At 43.6% G+C, this 21,701-nt stretch overlaps 1 protein-coding gene across 4 annotated transcripts in view; it reads right to left on the bottom strand.

Annotated features, from left to right (window-relative positions):
• Window positions 1-21,701, bottom strand: part of ATE1 (arginyltransferase 1) — a 188,355-nt gene that overhangs the window by 12,702 nt on the left and 153,952 nt on the right. For all 4 annotated transcript variants that reach the window (XM_075348636.1, XM_075348637.1, XM_075348638.1 and 1 more), the window contains exon 10: window positions 10,847-10,946. In XM_075348636.1, the coding sequence (XP_075204751.1) occupies window positions 10,847-10,946 (100 nt within the window). The remainder of the gene's footprint in view (window positions 1-10,846; window positions 10,947-21,701) is intronic.

Genomic DNA, 21,701 nt, shown 5'->3' with positions numbered 1-21,701 from the left:
ATCTTAACCCTTCCCCTGTAGACTGAGCCCTCGCGGGCAGGGTCTTCTCTCCTCCTGTACCAGTCTGTGCCTTGAAATGTTCACAATTATTGTGCTTGTCTATCTGTTCTCCTTTTTCACATGTAAAGCACCATGGAATAAATGGCACTATAATAATAAATATTGTGTCACATTGTTATCCGTAGGGCAACCAAATTCAAACTTATTAATGGCACGGCGATCTACCAGCAACAAAGAGCGATATTTGGTAGCCCGTCCTGTGTTCAGGACAAAGTCCCATGTGGCCCCAGCCTGATTGCTATTGATGTCATACGGTGTAAGTATTTTGCACTCTTAAGGCTGCTTTCCATGCAGCGACATGGCTAGCGATGCCGCTCGTGAAAGCACCAGCACCAGCCCGTCGTTTGTGCGTCACGGGCAAATCGCTGCCCATGGCGCACAATATCGCTAGTATCCGTCACACATACTTACCTGCCTATCTACGTCGCTGTGGCCGGCGAACTGCCTCTTTTCTAATGGGGCGGTTCGTGCGGCGTCACAGCGACGTCACACGGCAGCCGTCCAATTGAAGCGGAAAAGCGGAGAGCAGCCGCAGGAAAGTTACGCCCACCTCGTTGCCGGAGGACACAGGTATGATGTTGTTCATCGTTCCCGAGGTGTCACACGTAGCGATGTGTGTGGCCTCAGGAACGACGAACAACCTGCGTCCTGCAACATCAACGGTATTTGGGATTTGAACGGCGTGTCAACGATCAACGATTAGGTGAGTATTTTTGATAGTTAGCGGTCCCTCGTACGTGTCACGCGCAACGACGTCGCTAACGAGGCCGGATGTGCGTCACGAATTCCGTGACCCCAACGACATCTCGTTAGCAATGTCGTTGCGTGTAAAGCCCCCTTTAGGCTAATTTTAGATGAGTATATTTTGGACACATTTTTGTGCCGGTATAATGGATATGATTTCTTTACCATAAGTCTAAGGACACAAACTGACCACTTCCGGAGGATCGATGAATCTTTTAGCTCAAATACTTAAGTCCCACAATACGACTGGCACTAATATTCGTAATATAAGCACACAAAAGTTCCCGTAATACACTAGTCTCAGGGTACATTCACACTGTATTTGCATTTAATTACAGAGGCATATGTTAGGAAGCTCCAATACATACAGTCATAGCCGAAAAGGTTGACACCCTTGAAATTGTTCCATAAATTAAAGTGTTTCTCCCAGAAAATCATTGCAATTACACACGTTTATTCCCTTTGTGTGGATTAGAACACAAAACAAAAAAAAAAACGCAAATTGGACATAATTTCAGACAAAAAGTTGTTGGCACCTTTCCATAATTGTGGGTACACTTTGTTTCAAGCATGTGATGCTCGTTCAAACTCACCTGTGGCAACTAACATGAGAGGGTAATATGAAAATCACACTTAAAACCAGATAAAAGGAGAGGTTGACAATCTTTGTGTGTCTGTATGAGCCACACTAAGCCTAGAGAATAGAAAGAGAAGAGAACTGTCTGAAGACTTGAGAACCAAAATTGTTGAAAAACATCAACAATCTTAAGATTATAAATCCATCTCCAGAGATATTGATGATTATTTTATGCACCATGGGCAAAGTAACAAGTAGTTTATAACCCATAGCAATGTAGCTAATCTCCCTGAAGTTGATGGCAGAAAGAAAATTGATGAAAGGTTGCCACTCAGGATAATCTGGCTCAGGGTGCATCAGTGTCAGCGTGAACTATTCATCAACATTTGAATGAAATAAACCGCTAAAGCAGGAGACCCAGGAGGACCCCACTGCTGACACACAGACATGAAAAAGCTAAACTGAAGTTTGCCAAAATGTACATTAGTAAGGCAAAATCCTTCTGGAAAAGCATCTTGTGGACAGAAGAGACCAAGATAGAGCTTTTTGGTAAGGCCCATCATTCTACTGTTTACTGAAAATGGAATGAGGCCTACAAAGAAAATAACACAGTACCTATAGTCAGATATGGTGGAGGTTCACAGATGTTTCGGTGTTGTTTTGCTGCATCTGGTACTGGATGGCTTGACTGTGTGCAAGGAATCATGAAATCTGAAGTTTGCTACCCAAATCCTTTGGCAATGTCGTGCCAGTGTCAAAAAAACTGGGTTTGAGTCCAAGGTCATGGGTCTTCCATAACGACTATAACCCCAAACATACTTCAAGAAGCCCCCAAAAATGGATGGAGAGTCCTGAAGTTGCAACAATGAGTCTGGATTTAAATCCCATTGAACACCTGTGGAGAGATTTTAAAATTGATTTTGGGAGAAGGCATCTTCAAGTATGAGAGGCTTGGAGCAGTTTGTGAAAGAAAAGTGGTCCGAAATCCCAGATGAGAGATGTATGAAGCTGTTGATAGTTATAGGAAGCGCTTGATTGCAGTTATTTATTCCAAAGAGTGTACAACCAAATATTAAGTTGAAGGTACCAACAATTTTATCCAGCTCATTTTCGGAATTTTGTGTGAAATTATGTCCAATTTGCCTTTTATTTTTTCGTATTGTTCCAATACACACATAGGAAATAAACATGTGTATAACAAAACATGTGTAATTGCAATTATTTTCTGGGAGAAATACTTCGTTTTTTGGAACTTTTTCAAGAGTGCCAACACTTTCGGCCATGACTGTACCGCTGACAAATAGCCAAATTTAGCAAAAAGGATAAAAAAAAAACAAAAAACAAAACAAGAAAATTGCAGCCATAAAAACTCTTTCTTGATGCTTTCGTCAAAGTAAATTGGCAGATACAGATAGAAAGAAAGAACTATTGCAGTAAGCTGATGGCTTGTGCTCATACCTCCTCAGTCCTCACATGTAAGCATTCAGTGGCACACATCGTCCATATGCGTGATATGCCCGTATCCTTCCACACTCCCCCCTTTTTCTTTGCTACCTTTATATAGAATTGCATGGTTGAATTTTTGGAAGTTTCAGAGAAACATAAATATAGCTTAAGGCTGCTTTACACACAACGATATCGCTAGCGATCTCGTTAGCCATGTGACATGCCCAGATCGCTGTTACGATTTGCCGAGATTGCTCATAGGTTGTTTTGTAGCGGTCACACGTACACATCTCACAAACGACACTGCATTGTTCAGCGATATATTGTTTCACCAAGGCGGTCGTGTGGATGTTGTTCGTCGTTGGCAGGGTGTCAAACGTAGCAATATGTGTGCTGCGTTCCAAACGACGAACAATATTTTGAAACTGAACGACGTGTCGATTTTCACCCTATTTGCGATCGTTCGGAGTTGCACGTAGGTGTCACATGCAACGACGTCTCTAACGATGACTGAAGTGCGTCATGAAAACAGTGACCCCCTACGACATATTGTCAGATAAATTGTAGCGTGCAAAGCGGCCTTTAGGCTCTTTGCAGGCACGTGGTTACTTATTTAGGGGGACAGAATTCTCATGCACTACTTATTACAGTTATTACACACCATACTCTCTGGATTACGGGTTGTCTCTTACGGAATAAAGAATGTGGAGCGAATGCCATTATGAATCAACATGCACAGAATATTTTTTGGATATGTGAATGTGTTCTATTAAAACATTTGTATCCCTATATCAATAGTAAAAAGAAATAGAAAAATACAAGTTTTATTGGCTGGCACACAGCGGAGCTGAACACATTTATATGTAACCTGTACCGGTGCCATCAGAACTGTGTGAGGTTTAACACTTGGCCAAGAGACACATGAAGTCATGAAAACTAATTCTTGTTTATGGCTTTGGACTATTGCTGGATCTTCTGCAGGAAATTGATGATCATGGTGTCACGTGTGTGTATGTTTGTGTGTGCGCCTGTATACCAGATAAATAGGGATATATAAAGCTGCAGCGTGTATGAAGCCCTTTATTGGAGACCATGCACCCTTATAGAGCGCTCCAAACAGCACTTGTTCTATGGAAGAACAAGGCTCTGGTCACACATCCATTCTGGGGTTTTAGGAACATCCATTCTGCAGTAATTTGTTGGTTTTTTTTTGGTCTTCAAAATCCTTCATAATCAGTGAATATGTCAGTAAGATCAACCACACCATGTCTTATACCCCATATATAGGAATGCAGGTCTTAGAAGATGTAAAAAAGGATTTACATTTCAGTCTGTTACTGCATTCACTGGAAATTAGTATTTTAATCCCTATGCAAATTATGTGTTAAGTGCTCTGGGCGTGACAGAGCACTTCCAGAGCCTTGGCCTCCCGAGGTTGTTGCCTTGCTTAATTTATAGCTCGCTGTCTGATTACCTTGCCTGGTGCTTAAAGTTAGGGTACCGTCACACTTTAGCGACGCTCCAGCGATCCCACCAGCGATCTGCCCTGGTCAGGATCGCTGGTGTGTCGCTACATGGTCGCTGGCGAGCTGTCAACCAGGCAGATCTCACCAGCGACCAGTGACCAGCCCCCAGCGACGCGTGGAAGCAATACTGCGCTTGGTAACTAAGGTAAATATCGGGTAACCAAGCAAAGCACTTCCCTTTGTTACCCGATATTTACCTTGGTTACCAGCGCACACCGCTTAGTGCTGTCTCCCTGCACTCCTAGCCAGAGTACACATCGGGTTAATAAGCAAACCGCTTTGCTTATTTACCCGATGTGTACTCCGGCTACGTGTGCAGGGAGCCGGCACTGGCAGCGTGAGAGCGGCATACGCTAGTAACCAAGGTAAATATCGAGTAACCAAGCAAAGGGCTTTGCTTGGTTACCCGATATTTACCTTGGTTACAGCTTACCGCAGGCTGCCAGAAACCGGCTCCCTGCACATTCAGATCGTTGCTCTCTCGCTGTCAAATACAGTGATGTGTGCTTCACAGCGGGAGAGCAACGTCCAAAAAATGAACCAGCACTGTGTGTAACGATCAGCGATTTCACAGCAGGGGCCAGGTGTCACTGGTGCGTCACAAAAACCGTGACTCAGCAGCGATCTCGCTATGTGAGAAGTACCCCTAACACAGAGAAAGATATCAATCAAGATAAAAATAATGGTGCTAGGCGGAGAAAGGCAATGATTAGTTTAAGGGAAGCTGTCAGGTCCCCTCTGCCGTCCAACCCAGCAGCATTGATACCTGTTTGCCCAAATTCTCTCCCTAACGCTAATGATTATAACGCTAAAACACTTCTAAACCTCGCTTTGCCGAAGCCAAATAGGCCTGTGACTAGTCGCAGGGTTGTTCGTTCCCCTGACTATTTGGCCCTCTTTCCAAGTAATCACGCCCATATGCGTGTGGTTCATTTCGGCCACGTCAGTTTGCCTCAGAAGCAGGGTGTATGCTTCCTGGCTTCATTAGACGCACTGTGCAAGACTGAAGGTTCAGGACATGTGTATGTGAATGCCTTCTGATCTTCCGGTCATGTGCAGTGTGACTAATGAAGCCGTGAAGTATCCACCCTGCTTCTGAGGCGTACTGACGTAGCCGAAATGAGCCATGCGCAATATTTCCAAGAGCTGCCGGTGACGCCAGCTCAAGGAAATCATGTTATCACACCCACAAGGGAGTGATAACACAAAAAAAGGGCCGACTAGTCTAGGAAACAACACCCCTGTGACTTGTCAAGGCCCTAATTAGCATAGGGAAAGCTAGGATTATAAGTCTTTGTTTGAAAATTCATATAAGTGTATAGCGTTATGCAGAGCTGGTTAGGGAGGAAATTTTGGTACACAGGTATCAATGGTGCTGGGTTGGAGGGAATAGGGGACATGACAAGTTCCCGTTAAGCTCGGTTATATCCATAGCACTTAACCTCATTTTTACATGAATTAAAATAATTACTCAGTTGTTGCCGATGAATGTACATTTCAAACCTCCATGCACATATATTTGTTATAAGGAAGGTCGAACTTACTGACAGATTCCTCTTTATCAATAGTATAGAGGAGAATAGATTGCTTACTTTGAGTCCGACAACTACCGTGTTTTTCCAAAAATAAGAGACAGACACTGTCTTATATTTTTTTTGTCTTATTCTTGGAAAAACACGGTTGGGGGGTAAGTTTACCCCCCAAAAAAGCAGACACCCCACTTCCCAGGAGACTCAAACTCACCAGACCCGGACGTCTGCGTGGCTCCCAGGTCCTCCCTGTGATCTTTGGTCGGTGATGCACGCCATCCTCCCCTGCTGCTGGCAGACACACTGACACACACAGCCGGATCGCAGACACACACAGCCGATAGCAGACACACACAGCAAATCACACACACAGCCGATCGCAGACACACACAGCCGATCGCAGACACACACAGCCGATCGCAGACACACACAGCCGATCGCAGACACACACAGCCGATCGCAGACACACACAGCCGATCGCAGACACACACAGCCGATCGCAGACACACACAGCCGATCGCAGACACACACAGCCGATAGCAGATACACACAGCCGATCACAGATACACAGCCGATCGCACACATCACATCACATCCAGCGCTTCAGGCCGCAGGGAATGATGAGAGCAAGTCACGTGTCCCACCGCAGGTCCTGTTCGTTGTGCTCCACCGCACTGCCTCTCAGGACTCTGCCGGCGAGAAGAGATCGGTGTCTCTGGATGAGGAGAGTGTGTATGCGATCCGATGTGTGTGCGATCCGATGTGTGTGCGATCTGATGTGTGTGTGATCTGATGTTTGTGTGTGATCTGATGTTTGTGTGTGATCTGATGTTTGCGTGTGATCCGATGGTGTGTGTGTGTGTGTGTGTGTGTGTGTGTGTGTGTGAGATCTGATGAGTGCGGGTGTGTGATCACTGCAGGTCCTACCGCTCAGCATCGGGTGAGTGTAATTGCCGGGTGCCGCTGACTATAATGAAGCGTCGTGCAGTATTTGTAACCTTTTTTAGCTGCATGGACACTTATTATTGATCCGGGACTAGGGCTTATTTTCAGGGGAGGGCTTATATTTAAGCCTTGCTCCGAAAATGCTGAAAATCCCTGCTAGGGCTTATTTTTGGAAAAACAAGGTAGGACCCTCAACGATCCTGAGAACAGGGCTCTGTCAGCCCAGGCTGTATGGAGCAGGCTCACCTCCACTATTCATTCTCTATAGGACTGCCAGAAGTAGCTGAGCCATCTCCAACAGTCTCAGAAAATGAGTTGTGATGCACATCACCAACCTCTGCTCTATTCAGTCAGGAGTATGCAAAGCCCTATACTCGGGATCACTTGGGGTCCTTGCCCAGTGATTGAGTCTGCCCCAACCTTATTGATAAAGAATATTATAATAGATTGTTAAAAAAAAAAAAAAAAAATTAAAAAAGGGAACTTATGTGATTTCACGCTTCTCTAAACAAGGATAGCATTCTCCATTAATAACCAATAAGCATATTTCACTTGGAAACGCTGCCTGTAATGAGGTAGCTGAGATGACTAGTCATGGAGGAGGCCCCTGCCGCCTTCTCTGCCTGATTGACAGGTCTTTCCATATACAGGCGCAGTGAGAGACCTGTTGGTGAAGCAGAGCTGGCCGGGGAGAAACCATCAGAGCCAACCTGAAGGGACTCACTATCATCTCCTTTTTCCAGGCCATTTGTTTAAGGCAAGTTTTCCCTCTAATGTCGAAACATTTCACAATGAAACATATATGTGTAGTGGCAGACCCGGACTGTGATGCTGCCCATGGAGTCGCATTAGTAATGAGGTTTCTGACAGTGGAAATATATAGAGCTTACAGTACACAAGAAAACTTGGCAATCACTATGATGACAAGGAAAGTAAGACTTAAAAAAAAAAAGTTCTCTAGGAGTCGCGTCACCTCTTACGAAGTCTTCCATATTTCAATGTTGAAACCAATAACTGAAAACTAGGTACTCCCAACATCGGGAGTGATCTGACCTAGCAATACGGTTGAGCTTAGTGCAGATGATGGCGGGCATGCGCTCCTTGGTGCCCCTTGTAGGCAGAACATAGGCGTTACTCAGAGTTCTCCTTTAAGTTTTGCTTCACAGCTTCTGGAAGTGCCATGAGCTGACAATGTGCCCCCACCAGACCAAAAAGCTTATCCACCCCAGGTTTATCCATATTTTCACACAGTTTATATTTGTTTGTCCTTGAAGCCAGACGTAACACACTGAGAAATGGCAGCGGTAATAGAAAAGGCGTAGTATGGAATGGGAGCCTTTACTTGGCCGCTAACCAAAGCTCTGTAGGGCATTTAGCGCAAACACTGCACTTGTTAAGAATTTCTGGTATGTAACTGTACTTCACCCTTTGTAAAAACAAACCCAATACAAAATCAGAGCCACAGAAAGCTTTTATGTTCAGGGATCCAAAAGAGATGTGAAACAGCTCGAGCACGAGAGTCATACCACAGATCCAGGGGGCAGACATGCACGATGCATCTACGATGGCAAAAAGTCACGATTCAGAAGTCTGTAGAAACTTAAAGGGAACCTGTCAGGTCCAATATGCACCAAGAACCACGAGCAGTTCTGGGTACATAATGCTAATCCCTGCCTAACTGTCCCAGCATCTAGTAGCATAGATGAAGGGATATTTAGAATGAGTATTTCTAAAAATCTCCTTTATGATATCCTAATGAAGCCAGCGACTAATGGCAAGGGTGTTAGTTCCCTTGGCTAGTCGGCCCCCTTAGCATGTGGGCGTACTAACATGCTAATGAATTTGCAGTGTCAGAGGATAGTCGCGCTCACCTCTCTGCTGCCATCGTATCTGAGTCCTGGATTTCAGCTCAGTGCGCATGATCCCGGACTTTCGGTCATACGCACTATGAAGCCGGGTGTATGAGTCCTGGCTTCAAACTTGTGTAGTGCACGACCAAAAGTCGAAATCCAGGAGTTGGACGCAATGGCAGCAGAGAGGTGAGTGTGACCATCCTCTGATGTTGAACAATCATTAGCATATTAGCACGAGCAAAAGTTTGGACACACCTTCTCATCTCTAGAACAACTGTTAGGAGGAGATTTTGTGCAACAGGCCTTTATGGTAAAATAGCTGCTAGGAAACCACTGCTAAGGACAGGCAACAAGCAGAAGAGACTTGTTTGGGCTAAAGAACACAAGGAATGGACATTAGACCAATGGAAATCTGTGCTTTGGTCTGATGAGTCCAAATTTGAGATCTTTGGATCCAACCACCGTGTCTTTGTAGAAAAGGTGAACGGATGGACTCTACATGGCTGGTTCCCACCGTGAAGCATGGAGGAGGAGGTGTGATGGTGTGGGGGTGCTTTGCTGCTGAAACTGTTGGAGATTTATTCAAAATTGAAAGCATACAGAACCAGCATGGCTACCACAGCATCTTGCAGCAGCGTGCTATTCCATCTGGTTTGCGTTTAGTTGTATTTTATTTTTCAACAGGACAATGACCCCAAACACACCTCCAGGCTGTGTAACGGCTATTTGACCAAGAAGGAGAGTGATGGGGTGCTACACCAGATGACCTGGTCTCCACATTCACCAGACCTGAACCCAATCGAGATGGTTTGGGTTGCGCTGGACCGCAGAGTGAAGGCAAAAGGGCCAACAAGTGCTAAACATCTCTGGGAACTCCTTCAAGACTGTTGGAAAACCATTTCCGGTGACTACTTCTTGAAGCTCATCAAGAGAATGCCAAGAGTGTGCAAAGCAGTAATCAAAGCAAAAGGTGGCTACTTTGAAGAACCTAGAATATAACACATATTTTCAGTTGTTTCACACTTTAAGTATTTCATTCCACATGTTTTAATTCATAGTTTTGATGCCTTCAATGTGAATCTACAATTTTCAGTCATGAAAATAAAGAAAACTCTTTGAATCAGGAGGTGTGTCCAAACTTTTGGTCTGTACTGTATATTTTTTTTATTGCTGCATGGAAAATAACAGATCAGCAAGGAGCACTGAAGCAGCAGAAGAATTACCTAGTGAGCAACGGCATATAGAAAACCCCTTTAATATCAAGAAATCAGAGGTGAATCCCCCCTTGAACACTCCCCCTTCGCTTATCAAAAACTAATGCTAATAAGTAGGGTCTCTCGCTCTGGGACATCCAATCAGTTTAGGAGAAATTTCCTCAACAGAACAGAAGGTATATTTTGGTGACCAGAGCATGGATTTCTCTCTATAAGGCCCCCATCACGTCTATGAAAAACGTTTGTGTTTTGCACGGCTGTGTTGAAGGTGCGTATGGCCCATCCGTGTGCCGTGATTTTGGCACATGTGTTGTCCCTGTGCTATCTGTGTGACGTCCAGATAGAACACAGACAGCATGAACTTCTATATTTACCTGTCCATAGTGCTGCTGTCCTCGGTGCCACTGCTTCCGGGTCCGTGGTGCAGTGAATATTCATGAGCATAATGAAAGGGACCCAGAAGCAAGTTACAGCAGCGCCAAAGACAGCAGTGCTGGAGACAGGGAAGTATAGAAAATATTTTTATTTCACAGACACGTGTTTTCTCTAGTATGTGTCACACTGATGTCACAAGGATCACTGTGTGGTCTGTGTGACATCAAGGCTGCCAGAGAAAAATGGACTTGTCTCCGTGCAAATACACAGATCGCGTGTGATCCATATGGAAACACGGTCCTTGTAATAACACTGATGTGTGTGCAGACCCAATGATTTTAATAGGTCTGTGTATGTCCAGTTCTCCGGTACGTATGAAAACGGATGTTATACATACTGGAATCACTGACGTGTATAAGGGGCTTAAGCCACATTTACATTAGAGGGTGGAGTTGTATACATTTGTGCAGCAAACCTGCATGGGACCTCTGATGTAAGGAATGGTGAAGCACAGCAAAAAGTAGTTTTTGAAGGGGAGGAAAAAAAAACAAAAAAACAGTAAAAAAACACTGCTCACCTTGTATCTCATCTTCGGACAGTTGTGAATATAAAAGCCCATGTAGTAATAGCACAAGTCTGACACACTTTTCTGCAACTCTCGGGTGAAAGCGATCTCTCTGGTGGAAGAAAATAGAAAAATAAAAATTATTAAATGTTGAGAAAAAATGAAATCTCCCAAGACCTGCAGCAAAATAATTAGGTGTAAAAGTTCAGTTTATTGCATTTCCCAAGGAACAATATGACGGATATTTATAAAGAGATTTTCCAACACTTTTTGAAAACGGAAGGGATTGTTTTAAAATAAAGCATTGAGTGGGATGTTGCTCCGATGGTCTCTGCCAGCACTGGAAGTCACCTGACAATGCTACCAATCACTGGTGCCGGCAGCGGAGTCGTCACTATATAGGCAGGATGTCATCACTTCCAGTCTTGGCAGTGAATGCCAGAGCGGGCACCTAGACTAGTAAGCAGCACTTTATCTAAATGGGGAACTGTACTTTCAACAAAATTTTCATAAATCAATAGTACAAGCGAAAACAAAAAACTTTGTGTTATATCTTATCAAAGATTCAGCCACACTGTCCACTTATGAGCCACGTCTTCCCCTCGGCTCTGCATCTTGAGCTCACCATTCACTCTGCAAAAACTGTTCAACTTGGTCTTGCTCAACACAAGACAAACTTGCCAGCACAGAAAGGTCTCAGGATACACCTCCAATTACATTCCATAGAGAAAGAAGGGCGCGAGAAAGACTAAGGCCCAGTGCCCACGCTGCGGATTTTGACGCAGATTTTTAAAAATCTGTCACCAACCGCCAAAATCTAGACAGGTGGAATACATTCCAAATTGAGGTGCATAGCAGGGTGGGGGTCAGCCACCGACCAATTCAATGAAGAAAAAACAAAAAGCCAGCACTAAATGTGCACTTCAGCACTAAAAATTCCAAACTGTACTTATTATAAAAATTTTGAGATTTTTGGCAAAAAATTGCAATTTCTTGAGCTACCCCGCCACGTCACGGCAAATCTCATTTGAGGCAGTCCTACACTAAAATATTTTTATAAAATTTGCCCTACGGCCTCACATATGAATAGTAGAACTACTCTTAGCAGCACTCACCTGGTCTATTTCAATCCCGTTCCCATGACTGAGTCATGGCTGTGGGCGGGACAGGTCCAAGCAAATGCTGCATGAAGTAAATAGCCTGTGGACAAGGCCTGATGACTGAATGTGAACAGTCACCAACCGCCAAAATCTAGACAGGTGGAATACATCCCAAATTGGGGTGCATAGCAGGGTGGGGGTCAGCCACCGACCAAGTCAATGAAGAAAAAACAAAAAGCCAGCACTAAATGTGCACTTCAGCACTAAAAATTCCGGGATTGAAATAGACCAGGTGAGTGCTGCTGAGAGCAGTTCTGCAATTTCATATGTGAGGCCGTTTGGCACATTTTATAAAAATATTTTAGTGTTAGGACTGCCCCTACAGAGATTGCCGTGGAGTGGCGGAGTGGCTCAAGAAATTGCAATTTTTTGCCAAAAATCTCATATTTATAATCAGTACAGTTGGAATTTTTTAGTGCTGTAGTACACATTTAGTGCTAGCTTTTTTGTTTTTTCTTCATTGAATTGGTCGGTGGCTGACCCCCACCTTGCTATGCACCCCAATTTGGGATGTATTCCACCTGTCTAGATTTTGGCGATTGGTGACTGTTCACATTCAGTCATCAGGCCCTGTCCACAGGCTATTTACTTCATGCAGCATTTGCCTGGGCCTGTCCCGCCCACAGCCATGATTCAGTCATGGGTACGGGATTGAAATAGACGAGGTGAGTGCTGCTGAGAGCAGTTCTGCTATTTCATATGTGAAGCCGTTTGGCACATTTTATAAAAATATTTTAGTGTTAGGACTGCCCCTACAGAGATTGCCGTGGAGTGGCGGGGTGGCTCAAGAAATTGCAATTTTTTGCTAAAAATCTCATATTTATAATCAGTACAGTTGGAATTTTTTAGTGCTGTAGTGCACATTTAGTGCTAGCTTTTTTGTTTTTTCTTCAGCAAAATCTGCATGTCCATTGTGAAACCAGCAAAGCCTATGAGAATTCAGAAGTGCTGTGCCCACGTTGAGTATTTTTCCCTTGCGTATTTGGTGCAGACTCGGTGCAGAAAACAAGAAATTTGCACTAAATATGCAAGGGAAAAATAAGCAACGTGGGCACAGCACTCCTGCATTCTCATAGACATGCAGATTTTGCTGCAGATTTCTGAAAATCTGTGTCAAAATCCGCATAAAAAAACGCAGCGTGGGCACAAGGCCTAAAGATGAGCAGATTGAGAAACAGAGAGAAAAACAAAAAGATTGTGCTGAGCTTTCAGACAAGTCTTTTACCTCCCCTCAGAGCTGGATTAAGATCTACACTGATCAGGACTTGTGTATAATTTTCTCTATGATGTGGCTTCTCTCTATGATTACTAAGAAAAATAAAACAGTAGGAATCCCTATCTGAGCTGTGTATAGAAGACATCAGAGTAGTGAATGCTGAAAAGTCAAAAAGGCACAATAGAGAGTCTTATCTCAAAAAGGATAGAAAGTACAGAGAATTTCTCACCTAGGATAGTTGTGCAAGTCACAACTACAAAGGTACAGTTAAATCCAGAAATATTTGGACAGTGACACAAGTTTTGTTATTTTAGCTGTTTACAAAAACATGTTCAGAAATACAATTATATATATAATATGGGCTGAAAGTGCACACTCCCAGCTGCAATATGAGAGTTTTCACATCCAAATCGGAGAAAGGGTTTAGGAATCATAGCTCTGTAATGCATAGCCTCCTCTTTTTCAAGGGACCAAAAGTAATTGGACAAGGGACTCTAAGGGCTGCAATTAACTCTGAAGGCGTCTCCCTCATTAACCTGTAATCAATGAAGTAGTTAAAAGGTCTGGGGTTGATTACAGGTGTGTGGTTTTGCATTTGGAAGCTGTTGCTGTGACCAGACAACATGCAGTCTAAGGAACTCTCAATTGAGGTGAAGCAGAACATCCTGAGGCTGAAAAAAAAGAAAAAATCCATCAGAGAGATAGCAGACATGCTTGGAGTAGCAAAATCAACAGTCAGGTACATTCTGAGAAAAAAGGAATTGACTGGTGAGCTTGGGAACTCAAAAAGGCCTGGGCGTCCACGGATGACAACAGTGGTGGATGATCGCCGCATACTTTCTTTGGTGAAGAAGAACCCGTTCACAACATCAACTGAAGTCCAGAACACTCTCAGTGAAGTAGGTGTATCTGTCTCTAAGTCAACAGTAAAGAGAAGACTCCATGAAAGTAAATACAAAGGGTTCACATCTAGATGCACACCATTCATCAATTCCAAAAATAGACAGGCCATAGTTAAATTTGCTGAAAAACACCTCATGAAGCCAGCTCAGTTCTGGAAAAGTATTCTATGGACAGATGAGACCAAGATCAACCTGTACCAGAATGATGGGAAGAAAAAAGTTTGGAGAAGAAAGGGAACGGCACATGATCCAAGGCACACCACATCCTCTGTAAAACATGGTGGAGGCAACGTGATGGCATGGGCATGCATGGCATTCAATGGCACTGGGTCACTTGTGTTTATTGATGACATAACAGCAGACAAGAGTAGCCGGATGAATTCTGAAGTGTACCGGGATATACTTTCAACCCAGATTCAGCCAAATGCCGCAAAGTTGATCGGACGGCGCTTCATAGTACAGATGGACAATGACCCCAAGCATACAGCCAAAGCTACCCAGGAGTTCATGAGTGCAAAAAAGTGGAACATTCTGCAATGGCCAAGTCAATCACCAGATCTTAACCCAATTGAGCATGCATTTCACTTGCTCAAATCCAGACTTAAGACGGAAAGACCCACAAACAAGCAAGACCTGAAGACTGCGGTTGTAAAGGCCTTGCAAAGCATTAAGGAGGAGGAAACCCAGCGTTTGGTGATGTCCATGGGTTCCAGACTTAAGGCAGTGATTGCCTCCAAAGGATTCGCAACAAAATATTGAAAATAAAAATATTTTGTTTGGGTTTGGTTTATTTGTCCAATTACTTTTGACCTCCTAAAATGTGGAGTGTTTGTAAAGAAATGTGTACAATTCCTACAATTTCTATCAGATATTTTTGTTCAAACCTTCAAATTAAACGTTACAATCTGCACTTGAATTCTGTTGTAGAGGTTTCATTTCAAATCCAATGTGGTGGCATGCAGAGCCCAACTCGCGAAAATTGTGTCACTGTCCAAATATTTCTGGACCTAACTGTATATAGCTGTTGACGATGGCTGCTGCAGACCCAGTGTAAACTCAAAATGGATAAAGCAGAAGAAAGGGTTAAATCCGCGCTGCTGTGTATAGTAATGAAGATCCAGGATCGATCAGTATTGTGATTTTTTTTTTTAAACTATATTTTTATTCAAATTTTTCAATAACATAACACTGGCATAAGCGAATTCAGCATTGTAAATTCAACATTACATTGTCATATTTGATCATCCCAAATTCCATACCAATTTTTAAAATCAATAACCGTAACATGGCAAGATAAAGCAAAGGAAAGCAGCGACCCCTTAACCCATCATTCTTATCATTCCCCCCATTGAACCCTTGTGAACATGGTAATGACATATAATAAAGAAGTCCCACTCAAATCGGTTATTTCCCCCTCTCCTTTTAGTCAGCTTTCGGCCTTTCCTCCCCCACCTCCAAGCCATCCAATGTATCCTTCAATTTTTCAGTATGATACCAGACTGTGTCTTTGAAAGGTGACATAATCCTGACTATCTCCTCCCGAGTACAATAGGCCAGTATGAATTTCTTCCATTTGTTAAAGTGCTGTCGTATTCTATCCGCCCTCCTTTCTGCATCCAATCCTTCTATTTCAAGAAGATGCATGAGCTGACCCAAGATCTCTTCAATCGCGGGGACCCTAGACTCCAACCAATTTTTTAGTATCGCTCTCTTGGCTGCCAGAAGTATCACATGTATAAGTCTGGGTGGGTTAGTCATCTTCCCTTTGGTATCGTTCCCCTCCTCCCAATGGTGAAAAATAGCGAACCCAGGTGAGAGCCGAACTTCAAGACCCCACACCTTTTGTATACAACTTTTGATCTGTGACCATAATGGACTCAAATGGGGGCAGGACCACAACCCGTGAAGGAGATCAGTTCCACTACTCTTACACTTAGGGCAATACGTAATCCTGTCTGGCTTTGTTGCTGATGGAGGGAGATTAAAACCATAAATTGCCTTGTGCATAATTCTAAATTGGGTTTCTCGCCAATTCTCATTTAAAATTGATTTACGAAGAGCATTCCACCCTCCCCTAATTTTTACCCCCATAGACGGGTCCTCAAATTGTTTCTCCCAAGATTTAAATAAACCTTCCGGGTGCTGTCCTATTAATAGATCACGCATGGCTCCATAAAGAAAAGAGATAGATGATGAAGTTATTGAGTTCTTTACCAGACAATCAAAAGAGTTAAATACTACCTCCTGGGTCACATCATGCAACTGAGTCATAATACTATATCTCACTTGGTCATATTGGATTACTTGGTTAGGCCCCAGGCCATACTGCGCTATAATTTCATCTCTACTCAACCATCTAGGCTCTGAGGTGTGCAAGAGATGAGCAACAGTCCTTATACCCCTCACCTTCCACTCTTCAAACAGCTTATTGCTTGTCCCCTGCACAAACTCTGGATTCCCCCATATAGGCAAGTATTTGGATATTTTATGGGGAAGTTTGTAGTTTTTCCTCAACGCCTTCCACGCTGCAATCGTGTCTTTAAATAAGGAAGAGTGCTTGATTTTCACTGGGATATTAGCCTGCCTAGTATGAAGCAATGCCACCAGATCCCAAGGTTGTGCATAGTCTCTCTCAAGCTCCAACGCTGAATAATGCCTAGAGCCTTTAATCCAATCCAGTATATATCTAGTCAAACAGGCTATATTGTAACCCCGAATGTTCGGCAAACTCAGACCTCCATGAACCTTAGATGCCATCAACTTCTTAAGCCCTATACGAGGGCGTTTCCCCCTCCAAATGAAGTGTGAAAAAGCTCTATTTAGCTGGACAATATCTTTATGCTTGAGAAGCAGGGGAAGTGTTTGAAGATGATACATTAATTTTGATATCGACATCATCTTAATTAGGTGGACTCTACCAATTATGTTCAATGGAAGGTCGTGCCATCTTTTAAGATCTTGCTCTATTTGGCTCAGAAGGGGTGGATAGTTTAGACTATAAAGGGTTGCCGGAACCTTACCTATTTTAACTCCCAGGTATGTGATATATGACTTAGCCACTGTAATTCCTTCAAAAGGGTTCTGCTCCCGTGTTTGAACATTTGTCCCTCCCAGGTATAGGAGCTCGCACTTTGACGCATTAATCTTGAAGCCTGAATACGCTCCAAACTCTCGCAAAATTTGTAAAATCTCGGGGACCTGCTGAGCTGGATTCGAAAGGAAAAGCAAAATGTCATCTGCAAAAAAAGCTGACTGAATTTGTCTATTATTTACAGAAATACCCTGGAAGGTGCTATGTGTAGATAACAATCGTACCAATGGTTCCAGAGCCAGATTAAAAAGTAATGGGGAAAGGGGGCAACCCTGTCTGGTTCCTTTCAGTAACGGAAAAGGGGCTGACAGATATCCTGGAATGTAAACTTGAGCCTTCGGATTTGTGTAAATTTCTCTAATGTAGGTATAAAATGACCCCGAAAAACGCATTTCATCTAGAACTCTATAAAGCCATGACCACTCAATATTGTCAAAGGCTTTCTCGGCATCTATTGTAAGCAAAGCGGGAGATTCTCCTTTCAGAGGCCGAAGGTTAACCCTATCCAGGACAAGAAGAACTTTTCTAATATTTAGTGTCCCTGATCTTTTCTGAATGAAACCGGCCTGTGCTGGGGAAATCAGTTGGGGAAGAATTATAGCTAGACGATTCGCCATAATCTTTGACATTATCTTCATATCTAGGTTGATAAGTGATATGGGCCTATACGAACCCGGATCCTTCGGGTCCTTCCCCTGTTTAGGGATCAATTTTATATATGCCCGGTTATTATTTTGGAAAGACGCATTACCGTCTAGTATGCTATTATACAGTTCTAGTAATGTAGGTAAGATCTCTTCCTTTACTGTTTTATAGAATTCTCCCGTAAATCCGTCAGGGCCAGGGGCTTTATAATTATGCATGGAGTTGATTGTCCCCAATACTTCTTCCCCCGTAATTTTAGCATTCAGAAAAGTGCGATGCTCTTCTGTGAGTCGAGGTAGTGTCACTTTAGATAAAAGATTATTATCAGGAAATTTGTCTCCCTTTTCCGACGAATAAAGGTTTCTATAATACGTGCCTAAAGTCTCAATTATTGTCTTAGGGTTTTTGTGTATCTCCCCCTTTTGATTTTTTATTTGCATGGGTCCCTGAGTTATAGTCCTATTTTTCGCTAAGTTGGCCAGTATTTTCCCTGCTTTATTTCCAAAGCGATGTAATGTAGCTTCTTGCATTGACCTAGCCATTTGTTCCCGTTTTTCCGCCCACTCATTAAAAGCTCTTTGGGCTATTACCCATCTATCTCTATGGTCCCCATCAGGATGCTTTTGAAAAGAAGTATATGCTTCCCTCAATTTATGGGAGGTTTCAGTAAATTTAAGATGAGCCTTTTTCTTCAAATAGGAAACATGTGCTATCGTTCTGCCCCTAATACTGCCTTCGCCGTATCCCATAATAACATAGGTGTGTCTTTATGTTGATCATTATGTACCATAAATTCCGTCCACCATCCCTTTAATTTCAAGGAAAAATCTTCGTTATCTTTAAGGAAGGAAGGATATCGCCACAGATAGTCCGTTCCTCTGGGATAAATGTTTGCTAGGTCTAGCACCACCGGGGCATGGTCAGAAATCACCAAATCCTGGATAGTAGCTGAGTGGAGCGCACGTACCAGGTTCCCTGAAATAAGGAAGTAGTCAATGCGAGACCAGGAGCTATTAGCATGTGAATAGTGCGTAAATTCCCTATCCTGAGGGTGCAGTAGTCTCCACGCATACCATAAGGCCGTGGCATTTAACAGAGGACGCATAACTTTATCATGGCCGCGCGGTACATTTGGGGGGCCTTCCTGTCCTCTAGCACAGATACCACCGAGTTGAAATCCCCCCCAATTATTAGATTAAAATGGGCATGTTCTAAAATTTTGGCCTCAAGTCGTTGAAAGAATGATTTGTTGTTTTCGTTCGGGGCATAAATATTAAAGATTTTATAAATTCCTCCAGGTATCTCCACTGAGACCATCTGAACCCTACCTTCCGTGTCCGCATATGTTTCCAGGACTTGATGTTGTAATCTCCTACTTACTAATGTAATAACCCCTGCTTTCCTTTTAACTGAAGATGACCCATAGACTCCTCCAACCCACAATTTCCCCATCCTCTGCATGTCTGAACCTTCCAGATGAGTTTCCTGAAGGAGCGCAATGTCCGGTTTGAGGCGATTAAGGTGGCGTAATATCTTAATTCTTTTTTGGGGGGAACGTAACCCCTTAACATTCCAGGTGACTATTCTCATAAAGTGCATGTAATAAATGGAAATCCTGCCTTTCGTTTACCATGTTTTTGCTGCCCTCCTTTGCCAAAAAAAAATTCAACCAATTAGACAATTGAACATAGTGCTCACTTGCAATAACGAGAGTAGTAGTAATAATAATAACTCTGTGTAAAATCTTTGCTACTTCACTTGAATCCAAAATCCCCAAACATTTCAAACATCTCCCTCCCCTCCCCCCCCCAACTATACCATAATACTCAGACTTCACTTTTTTCTGATCATCTTCCAAGCTCAGTCAACCTTATACTTGTATAGCATTTCACCAATATAAAGGAGTGTCCCACCTACAAAGAAAGAGAGAAGGAAGAAAAAAAAAAAAAAAAAAAAAAAAAAAGGTTCTCTTTCCTTTCCTCCGCCTCAGATTTCTTGAACTTTTTCCACTGCGGCTTCTCCAGCCTAAATCAAAAACAGGTGTCCCACCTTGAACTTCATACATCCGACATTTGTCTATTTGTCTCAGGTTCCCTTAAGTTCCTTGTTTTGTTGTCTCCGGTCCTTCGGGGAAGCTGTAGCGAGCTTCACAGAGCTCCCTTTGGTCACTCTCTGGTTCGGTGAGTCGTTGCGCCCTTGTCCTGGAGAATTCCTGAGGTCACGAGGACTGTTGATCCGCTCAATAAAGGCCTCTGCCTCCTTTGGACTTGAGAAAGAATTGTAGGATCCATCCTGATGTCTGATAATCAACGTTGCCGGGTACTTTAACTGGAAGCGTATATTTCTCTTAAATAAGGCAGAGCATATGTATGAGAATGCCCTCCGCTGCCGTGTGACCTCCGCAGAAAAATCCTCGAAGAGCAAGATGCGCGAGCCTTTCACCTCCAAGGGATGTTTCAATTTCTTGTATGCCTGTAATATTTCCTGTTTATCGGAGAAGTCCAAGTATTTCATTATAACTTGTCTTGGGCGTCTGTTATTTTCACTCTCATCACCTCTCCTTGGCGGACCAATGCGGTGCACCCTTTCCACTTTTCTCCTTCCTGCTACTCCCAGGGTTGTAGGAATAGTGGATTCACACAATGTACGTAGCTCACCAACCGGGTATGTTTTAGGCAGGCCGACAATGCGCAAATTGCTTCTTCTGGAGCGGTTCTCCAGATCGTCCACACGGTCTCTCAGGATCAGATTCTCCTTGGCCAGACGCATGACTGTAGTGTGGTCAGAGCTGAAGTCCTCCTCTAACGTCGACATTTTGGTTTCCATAGCCGCAACCTGTTCCACCGTCTCATCAAGTTGGTTCTGTATGGCACTGAGAGCTTTTGCTATTGATGCTTTAATTGTAGCGGAGATGTCAGGTAGCAAACGATTGGCGACTTCATCAGCCAGACGCTTATAATCCATACCCTCCACTGTTTTGAATACATCCGGGGTCCCCGTGGAATCCTCCATCTCCATCTGATGAGTATTCTCAGGTGACCGAGGGACACTTAATTCTGTATGGGCAGTCACAATCTTTTTTTCACACTGTACGCTGGATGTATGAGGATTTTGTGTTTTGGAGCTGCTACGCAGCAGGTATCTTTCCATCAAATAGTGAATGAAGGGACGCAAGTTTTGACACTGATTTAGTGTGGGTTGTCAGACAAATCTTGATTCTGCTCCCCCTTTTGTTTATTCTTACTTTCACCCCTTTCTCCCCCCTGCCAGAGTTATATGAATTCTCACTGTCCTGAAACTTTGCAGGGATGTATGTTTAAACTTCCCTCCTTCAGCTTCTTTCACTTTCTCCAGAGCTTTGCACTGATTCTGTATGCCTAGAGATTCAGCACCTGCTTGTTAAGCACAGGTCTGGACAAGATGGGGGAAGGGCCCAGGGATTCCCGGCGTTTTAACTCTGCTCTTTGCAGAACTTGTCAGTAGCGTTGTTTGCAGCTGATATCTTATCAGGACTCCAGGAGATTTATTATTCTGCTGCCGGTTAACTGTTTAGTGCTGGGGGAGTGAGTGCAAGGTAAGCTGTGTCCTGCTCTCTGTGTACAGATCTGATGTTAGTGCAGGGCAGGCTCCGGCGCCATCTTTATCATGCTGCCAGATCTTGAGAGGGAGGGGGAGAGCGAAGTTCACCGCGCTGTTTCAAGTGATTATCTCCACGGCTCCCCATGAACATCCCTGCATTCAGCAACTTCACTCACCGGTGGTATGGAGCGGGGGAGGCTGGTGGGATGTCCGGTATATATGTCAGAGCTGCAGGGAATGACAGAGCTCAGGCGTCCTGTGTCCTACATGATCA

Source organism: Anomaloglossus baeobatrachus, chromosome 5 (assembly GCF_048569485.1).
Source record: "Anomaloglossus baeobatrachus isolate aAnoBae1 chromosome 5, aAnoBae1.hap1, whole genome shotgun sequence".
Classification (NCBI taxonomy): Eukaryota; Metazoa; Chordata; class Amphibia; order Anura; family Aromobatidae; genus Anomaloglossus; species Anomaloglossus baeobatrachus.
Note: the sequence above shows the minus strand (reverse complement) of the source record. Positions and strands in the feature narration are given on the sequence as shown.